Source organism: Primulina huaijiensis, chromosome 5 (genome assembly GCF_012295235.1).
Source record: "Primulina huaijiensis isolate GDHJ02 chromosome 5, ASM1229523v2, whole genome shotgun sequence".
NCBI classification, from domain to species: domain Eukaryota; kingdom Viridiplantae; phylum Streptophyta; class Magnoliopsida; order Lamiales; family Gesneriaceae; genus Primulina; species Primulina huaijiensis.
Window position 1 is genome coordinate 19,740,755 of NC_133310.1, and position 8,945 is coordinate 19,749,699.

Sequence of the window (8,945 nt, forward strand, 5' to 3'; positions counted from 1 at the left end):
TGCCTTTCCTCTTGTAACAAAAACAACGTGTCATCAGCAAATTGAATATGCGAAATTTCCAAATTATCCCTTCCCACCACCAGTCCTCTCACCTCATTCAATTCCTTAGCCTTGTCAACTAACCTTCCCAAAGCATCAACTACTAGGGTAAAAAGAAAAGGAGATAAAGGATCCCCTTGACGAAGTCCTCTTTCCCCTTTAAATTTTCCCCTTGGTTTTCCGTTGATAAAAATCGAGAACAATACATTAGTGACACAACCTCTTATCCACTTCCTCCATCTCTCTCCAAAACCTTTCTTTTGTAATACAAACTCTAGAAATCTCCAGTCAACGTTGTCATACGCCTTTTCAAAGTCCACCTTAAACACCCAACCCTTTTTTTCTTTTTACGGTGTTCCTCAACCACTTCATTTGCAACAAGACAACAATCCATAATTTGTCTCCCTTTGATAAATGCACTTTGATTCTCGGCTATTGTACAACTTAGCACTTTTTTTATTCTTTCAGTCAACACTTTGGCCAGAATCTTGTACAAACTCGTTGTCAAGCTTATTGGTCGGAAGTCATTGACCCTGGTCGCATCTTTTTTCTTAGGAATGAGGCAAATATAAGTTTCATTTGTAATGCCGTTTACCACTCCTCCCTCATAAAATTCAGCGAACACCTTCATTAAGTCCTCCTTAACCGTATCCCAAATATTTTGGAAAAATGCCATTGTGAACCCATCCGGACCTGGAGCTTTGGACCCATCACTCTCAAACACTGTTTTTTTGACCTCGTCTTCGGAAAAAGGAATCTCCATCGCCTCTGCTGCACTCGTATCCAAAGGGCAGCATTCCAACCCCATCAAAACCACCACCTTCTCCCTCTGATTTCCTATACAGATTCGTAAAATATTATACAATGTTTTCTTCAATCTGTTCCTCTTCCGTAACCAATGTCCCATCCTCCAACTCCACCTTATCTATAATCGATCTGCTCCTTCTGTTGGTCAACAATGAGTGAAAGAACTTAGAATTCTGATCACATTCCGTCAGCCATCTCACTTTTGCCTTTTGGCTCTCCAATTGAAACCTTTGAAATGACAAATTTTCTAGCTCACATTTTGCTTCTCTTCTTTCGGAACTAAACCTTTCAGACCATCCTCCCTCAGCTTCTAACTCATCCAAATAATTAATCCTATAACTCAACTCGGCATATCTGACTCCCACATTTCCAAAAACTTCACAAATTTTCCAGCTCACATTTTGCTTCTCTTCTTTCGGAACTAAACCTTTCAGACCATCCTCCCTCAGCTTCTAACTCATCCAAATAATTAATCCTATAACTCAACTCGGCATATCTGACTCCCACATTTCCAAAAACTTCTCTGTTCCAACTTGAGATATCTCCTTTCAGTTTTTTTAGTTTTTTCATAAATTTATACCCTTCCCAACCTTGATTCATTCCATCACTCAACCATGCACGGACTAAATCTCGAAAATTATGATGGGACAACCAGACGTTTTCGAATCTGAAAGGAGTAGGTCCCCATTTCGCCTTGTTTGTATCTAAAATAACTGGATAATGATCCGAAGTAATCCTGGGTAACACCATCTGTCTGAAGTGAGGGAAAAAGTCCCTCCATCCATTCGAGAGAAGAAATCTGTCTAATCGGCAACAAATCGGATCATCCCTTAAATTAGACCACGTGTACTTTGCATTCAAAAGAGGAGGGTCATACAGTCCCAGTTCTCCTATCAACTTATCAAAACATAACATGCTCGTAGTGTTGGAATTGCTATTCATTTTTTCTCCCGTATTTCTGACAACATTAAAATCTCCTCCCAAACACCACCTTTCCCCGCAAATAGAACTCAGTCCTGCTAATTCATCCCAGAATTTCTCCCTCTCTCGTGGTTTGACAGGTCCATAGATCGCTGAAAACCACCACATGCTGTTATCCTTAAGTTCCATTTCAATTGACACCGAGAATTCGCCTATCAAATTACTTCTGACCACCACCAATCTCGGATCCCACATCACAATTATACCCCCCGAACGCCCATCCGATGGAAGACAGACCCATTCCACAAATCTTGACTTCCACATACTAGTCACAAACCACTTATCAACACGTTCTTTTTTTGTTTCCAGAAGCACGACAATGTCCGGATTTTCCTTACGTATTACCGTCCTTACTAATTCTCTTCTCTTCGTCGTCCCTCCTCCCCTAATATTCCACGAGAAAATTTTCATAACAAAACTTCTTGACCCTTCGATGACGAACCTCTCTCGTAGTTAATACCACACTTCAACCTATTCAACTCTCTCTTCAACGGACCCGTCGGTATCTTCCCCTCCACCCCACAAACACCATCTGCACAATCTGCCCGGATTTCCTTTGTAACCCTCCCAATCTTCTCCACTTGTAGCCCTGTTGCATTTTCTTTCCCGTAACCCGGCAATTCAAATACCCTCTCACCCCCTCCTCCTAGTAGGCCACTAGACAACCCCAATACATTGAAAGCAGATGGAAAGATTGAATGAAGACTGAAAGAATGATTAAGAATTGAAGATTGAAATTTGGTTAATACCTGTCCCACAGCAGTATTCGCATTATCTTGTTGATTTGGCTGGACATGTGACACAATCCTCTTTGGTGATGAGAACATTTCCTTCATGATTACTTCCTCATCTACGCCTTTGAATAATTCCTCTGACCGCATCGTTACATGACTGTCAGTATCTGAGCACTCAAAATCAACCTCATTTTCGAGCAAGTCATCTTCCGATTCGTCAAACTCCAATATTACTCTTTTTTCTAGATCATGAAGCCCGCCATTCATCATTTCATTACCGGTACTGAAATCTGCGGCCTTCCTCTCATCATCTCCGTGAACCGACTCTGTTCGATCACTACATCTTTTTTGTTTTCTGCAATAGACATTCCCATATGTATTCACTGTATGATTACTGATTCCTTTTTCCCCGCTTGAACCCACGCTAGCCTGCTTTTCCTCGTCCCCAATGTCTGTGATCGATTGAATTGGCGATTGATTGAATTTTGATACCTCCTTCGGAACAATTTTCCTCAAGATTTTGTAAACTTTGCCTTCATGTTTTTGTGTCAATGTTTCGTTCATGGCTGTTGGACAGCTGTGTTGTTCCTTCAAATATGTTGACGCCTGCGGTTTGTCCATTTTCTCCCCGCTGACCCCATAATCATCCCTTGTCCTCCTCGCATAGTTGCTAATTGAGGGTTTGTAGACCACCCCCGATTCTTTGTTTCCATTTGTAGGGAATGTTTTTGCCTCCGCAACACCTGTTGTCTCCTTTACAATGTTTCTGTTTCCCCATCCCGCCAGCGACCTCTTTCCATTCACCACAACTTGTGCATAGGTTTGGCGTTGGTACTGCTCATATGCCACTGGATCAAAAGTATCTACCTTAATGCTTATATCTGTAATCCCCCCTTCCAACGGAATACGCATCCTACTCCGAATAAACCCTCCTTCAAAGCCTTTAACCTTAATCTTAGCCGCTTCCAAATTACGGAAACACATAGTATCATCACTTATGGCCAGCAGTCCCCCACAATGTTCCCCGATGATCTTGAAATTATCTTGTGACCATAAATTCCAAGGTACCCCTAAAACTTGTAACCAACTGTTGCAGCAATATTGTACACTTTCTTGTGTGTTGATATCCGGTCGCCATGCCTCAAATTCCAAGGTAACCCCTTTATCAAAGAATCCTCTTCTCAACTTAATATAGTAAGCTAAATCTTCCGAGTTTGAGGGCCACCATACTGCCTTGTTTGCTTGGAAGGGAAATACCTCAACCGGTTTATTGGTAGATTCCCCAAGGACTTGTTGGATAAGTTCCCAAGAGATATTAGCCCTGCCTTTAGTAATCACAGTTGATTCCTGCCACTTCAGCTTCAATGTTTGACTACCATTACCCTTTTCAACTGTCATCTCCTTTTCCTTAACCTCCCTCTCCCTCTTCATGTCCTCTGTTATATCAGACTTGTTCCTCGGCGGGTATATTACACGTTGTGGCGCGACTTGATGGTTCTTCCTCCGATATCTACCTGACAAAATCCTTCTCAAAGAAACCGATAAACTCTTCCATCGCCCTGAGTTATATCCGCTGGGCACTATTGTAGTTTGCTTTCTCCCTTTTGAACTGAATTTTGACATCTCTATGAATCTTCCTCGTTTATTGTCAAATTTCTGCAGAGTGAAGACCGCATTCCGACCCCTATACCTATGGAACTCCGAATCTGGACGAGGGTTAATTGCAAATTCACTGAATAATAGACTTATCCATTGCGCTTCGTCACGATCGAAATCCATCATGTAAGTCGCCTTCCTGGTTCGTTCTTCCCACCAGATGGAGCCGCCCCCAAAACCCATTCGCAACCTGAAGATTTTGTGTTCAATGCGTACAACTTCATTGCAAGCCGCTTGCCCATTAGCTGTTACTTGCCTCCTCAACATCGTGTCGTATACTACTACCGAATATGTCGATGATATCTACTAGATTTGAAACGCCCCACACTCTGGAGAAAAAAGCCGTGAAAAATAACGGATGAACCAGCAATTCGGCAAGAAAAAACGAGAAAATAAAAGCCGCCGACGGCCGGCGCCGGAGACTGAGGAGAGATCGAACGACAAGGCTCAGAAGTTGAAGAAACCGATTGAGCGATGACAGAACCCAGTCGGTTGGAAACTAGACGCGAGGGAGAGCATATTCAAATTTTTCTCTCTCTAGGGCTCGATTTCACCTCCCTCACATTAATCCTCACATTAATCCTATATTGGCCCCATGAATACTGCAACGGTATCTCCGGAAAATGTAAGTTCAAGTGGAATTAAAAAACCTCTTCCACATTTCAAAGAGAGAACTTAACAAGTTCAACAATATGTCGGGAGATGGGCAAACGAAAATGGAATCCCATTTAATGCTCTTGATAGTGATAGCTCCATGCAACTAATGGAGGCAGTAGGTCAATTTGGATCAGGGTTCAAGCCTCCAAATCAATCTCAACTTAGGGAACCACGTTCGAAAGCTGAAGTTGAAAGAACAAAGCTACTGTTGAAGAAGCACGAAGAAGAATGAGCAAAGAATGGGTGCTCGATTATGATAGATGCATGGAATGATAGAGAAAAAAGAAGCATATTAAATTTGTGTGTTAATTGCAAGGAGGGTACTACATTTTTAGAGTCTAAGGAGTTTTCAGACGAGGCTCATACAACTAGACTTATTTTTGAGTATGTTGACAAGTGTGTTGAACAAGTAGGAGCTCAGAATGTTGCTCAGATTGTAACAGAAAATGCCACCAACAATATGGCTGCAGCTAAAGTGATGAGAAAAAAGCAGCCAGGGATTTCTTGGATTTCACGTGAAACTCACACCGTTAATCTTATGCTTGAAAGTATTGGCAAGCTTCCAAGATTTAAAAAAGATAACGACCAAGCCAAGTATTTTACAAATTTCATTTATGCTCACCATAAGACTTTGTCATTGATGAGAAGTTTCACGAAGAAGAGAGACATAGTCCAGCTTGGAGTTGTTAGGTTTGCATCAAACTTCCTCACATTGCAGAGATTGATTGTTTAAAAACTAGTTTAAAGGCCATGTTTACAAGTGATATGTGGGAGAACCGCAATTGGTCAAAGACAAACAAAGGGAAATTGGCTCATTATATTGTGATGAGCATGAGTTTCTGGAATGTTGTAACATTTTGTTTGAAAATATTTGCTCATTTGGTAAGAGTTCTCCGATTTGGTTGATGAAGATTGAAAGCCATCCACAGGGTTTTTATATGGGGAGCTTCTTCAAGCTAAAGAATATATCAAGGTGGCTCTGAACACTGTCGAATCAAATTATTAGCCTATCGTAGTTATTATTGAGTAAAAAAATGAAAGATAAGACTTTATACATCATTGCATGACATAACCTTTTTGTTGAATCCCTAATTCCACTACAGATAGTTCTATTGCTCTTTATGGGGAGGTCACGGCCAGAATTTTTTAATGCATGGAAGTTCTACATGCCGACAAGTTTGAACTACAATATAAAATTATTAATAAGGAATTTGTAAAGTATAAAGATAAAACTGAGTTATTTGGGAAAACATTGGCATCAAAAGCATGTGAAAAAATGACGATACATTTGATCCATGTACATGGTGGAGTACCTATGGTGCTCACACACCCAACTTGTTAAGAGTGGCATTGATGATACGTTCATTAACTACAAGTTCATCTGAGTGTGAAAGGAATTAGAGTGCATTTAAAGTAAATTATTAATTTTTAAAAGCGTATGTTTAAGTGACTAACTATAATATTTACTTTCTTTTTTTTGTAGATTCATACAAAGAAAAAGAATAAGTTGGATGTCAATAGGTTGAACAATCTAGTATTTGTCCAATTTAATGCTAGATTGTTGAACAAACAAAAAATAGAGGATCGCAAATAGTTGATGAAGCAACTGGAGCAGATAAAAATCTACAACCTCCAAGAAGCTCTAGAGTTAGAGAACTTCACGAGGATGATTTTGCATCCGAAGAAGAGGAAGAGGATCCCAATGTTAATATTTAGTTTGTGTTCGATGAAGAACAAGTTTTGGAAAATTATTGAGAAGACGTGGAGTAAATTTGTGATATTCAATTAGTTGTTAACTTTGAACGCATTTTAAATTTAATGTCATTGTGTTGGAGTTCTAGTATGTGATTTATTATATTGATACCGTGGAATCTGCCTAGGGCACCTAGGCGCTGGTTTGGCACACGACTAGTGCCTAACAAATTTTAGAACCTTGTAATAGTTCAATCAATATTTCCTTTGATTTCCATATTTACGTATTTCGATCCCATTTATTTGTTAGTGTGTCATTGTCATCGCAACATATTATAATGCAAAAACTAAAATAGTTATAATTACAGAAACTTGTAGCCCAAGTTTACACGCAAGCACATCAATACAAGACACACAGATCCAACACTTTTTGGTGTCAGATATTTCTCAATAAAATTAAGAACAAGACAAAAACCAAAGGTGTAGCAATAAAGTTGAATTTGAAAGTAAAGAAGTAAAGTTGAACTAGATTTTCTTCAACAAGTAAACTAAGTTGATAATTGAAATTATAAAGATTTATATACATGTCTGAATTTAGGCAAGAACAACTTACTGGAGTGACAAAATAGAAACCATCAGGAATCGGCTCAGAGAGTTTTCCTGTGTCCCAAAGGGTTTGTGATGCATTCTGAAATTCTGGTACCCCAAAATCATGCTGGCTTCTCAATTCTTTAGAACTTGAGGTATCGTCAGAAGAAACCAAAGAAATTGATTGAAGTTTCTCGACGAGACCTGATGGCCAACATTGGGTTTTAGGAGCTGGTGTGCCGACCAGCCCCTTAAGGTCCTTCCTCTCCATGTCTTCTTAGATTCCAAATACAATATCATGTTTGACAAATGTTGATCAAAGTCATAGCAAAAATAAACCACCTTCCAAAAAAGTCTCATAAACAACTCCAAGTTAGACCTAGAATGCAAACATTGCAACTTATTAGCAATTTCAAATTGATTTAAGTACTTCTTAATTACTATTTTCATTCCACTATAATATTTACAAATATTAAGAACTCGACACAAAAGGTAAACAATACATGTTTGATGTTTTGATAAAATGGACAAGAAATTGATGAACATTTATGTCATCAAAAGTCTTCTAAGGAAATAAAACTAAATATTTGAATCCATTGGAAATGTGTAATGTGTAGAAAATATTTTCTTATCTCAAAATTAAAAAGTACATTTGTTCCACAGTAGCCTTTTCTCGTAAAAAAAGCAACAGCTACACCAGAAAAAACCTTCTGGTTTTGCCCAAAACTCTATTTTGGGAATTATTCATTAAGTGAGTAAGTATATAACATGTGCCCTAATTATTCTTTTTCCAATAAGAAACAAAAACAAATAAAATATGAAATGAGAACTAAGCGTGACTAAGCGCAATGATATTGATAGTTGATATATAGCAAGTTTTCTTCTGAAGTTAAAGGAAGGCAACAGAGAAGTGGCAGAATCCTATCCAATTTTGATGCATAGAATCGCCGTCGTTCATCGAGTATAGAAAGAGACAAATGGTCAAAAACAAATAACAAATGCGAAAAGTAAAAGCACCGAAAAAGTTAGGAAATCAAAATTTTTTCAAGAATCAAGAAAGAATAGGCAGGGACTAAGAGAAACCAATAACGAATGTAAAAAGTAAAAACACCGGAAATGTGAGGAAATCGAATTTTTTTTCAAGAATCCAGAACACATCAAACGCTTCCTGATCAATTACAGTATATGAAACAATTTATTAAAAGAAACCTGAAAACAAGAGTAGTTAATCAAGATAACAACAAATAATCTGAAACAGGTACAAAGTAGTCCTCCATGAAAGCAATCTCACAAAAAGGACTGAACTTGGGGACAATAGGAGTGGATAAAGTGATCAAAGACCATGACAAACTAGTTCATAAGATAAGTAGAAGCTACTTCTCCAGTTACCAATCTACATTTTTCAGAGCGCAAAAGAGGAATCGAACAGAAGTTGTACTAAGATTCCTAATTCTTCATAAATAAAAACAATCTTGCCAAGAAATAACCCCGAAAGCACTTTTTAGTCGATTAATGTGACATAAAACAACACGAAATCCGATCACACATTCCTTCCGTATTGATTTCATCACAAGAAACCTAAAAACAATAATAATCAATAATAACAATATCCAATCTGAAAATGGTAGGTGGTTACGGGAAAATTGGGGATCATGAAAATCTGAAATTGAGCGAATGGATCACGAATCTTAAAAAACGCGAAAATTTTATCCAATTGATGATCTCTCGGCTTTTGAATTGGAACTTCAAAATTGTGCAGAGGAGCACGTAAATAGGGACTAGATGAATATA

At 38.5% G+C, this 8,945-nt stretch overlaps 1 protein-coding gene across 2 annotated transcripts in view; it reads right to left on the reverse strand.

Moving 5' to 3' along the window:
* The window catches only part of LOC140976890 (probable serine/threonine-protein kinase SIS8), a 29,605-nt gene extending 20,660 nt beyond the window's left edge, over window positions 1–8,945 (reverse strand). For both annotated transcript variants that reach the window (XM_073441293.1, XM_073441292.1), the window contains exons 1-2: window positions 8,791–8,945; window positions 7,180–7,533 (exon numbers count right to left, since the gene is read on the reverse strand). In XM_073441293.1, the coding sequence (XP_073297394.1) occupies window positions 7,180–7,425 (246 nt within the window). In that variant the 5' untranslated portion in view covers window positions 7,426–7,533; window positions 8,791–8,945. The remainder of the gene's footprint in view (window positions 1–7,179; window positions 7,534–8,790) is intronic.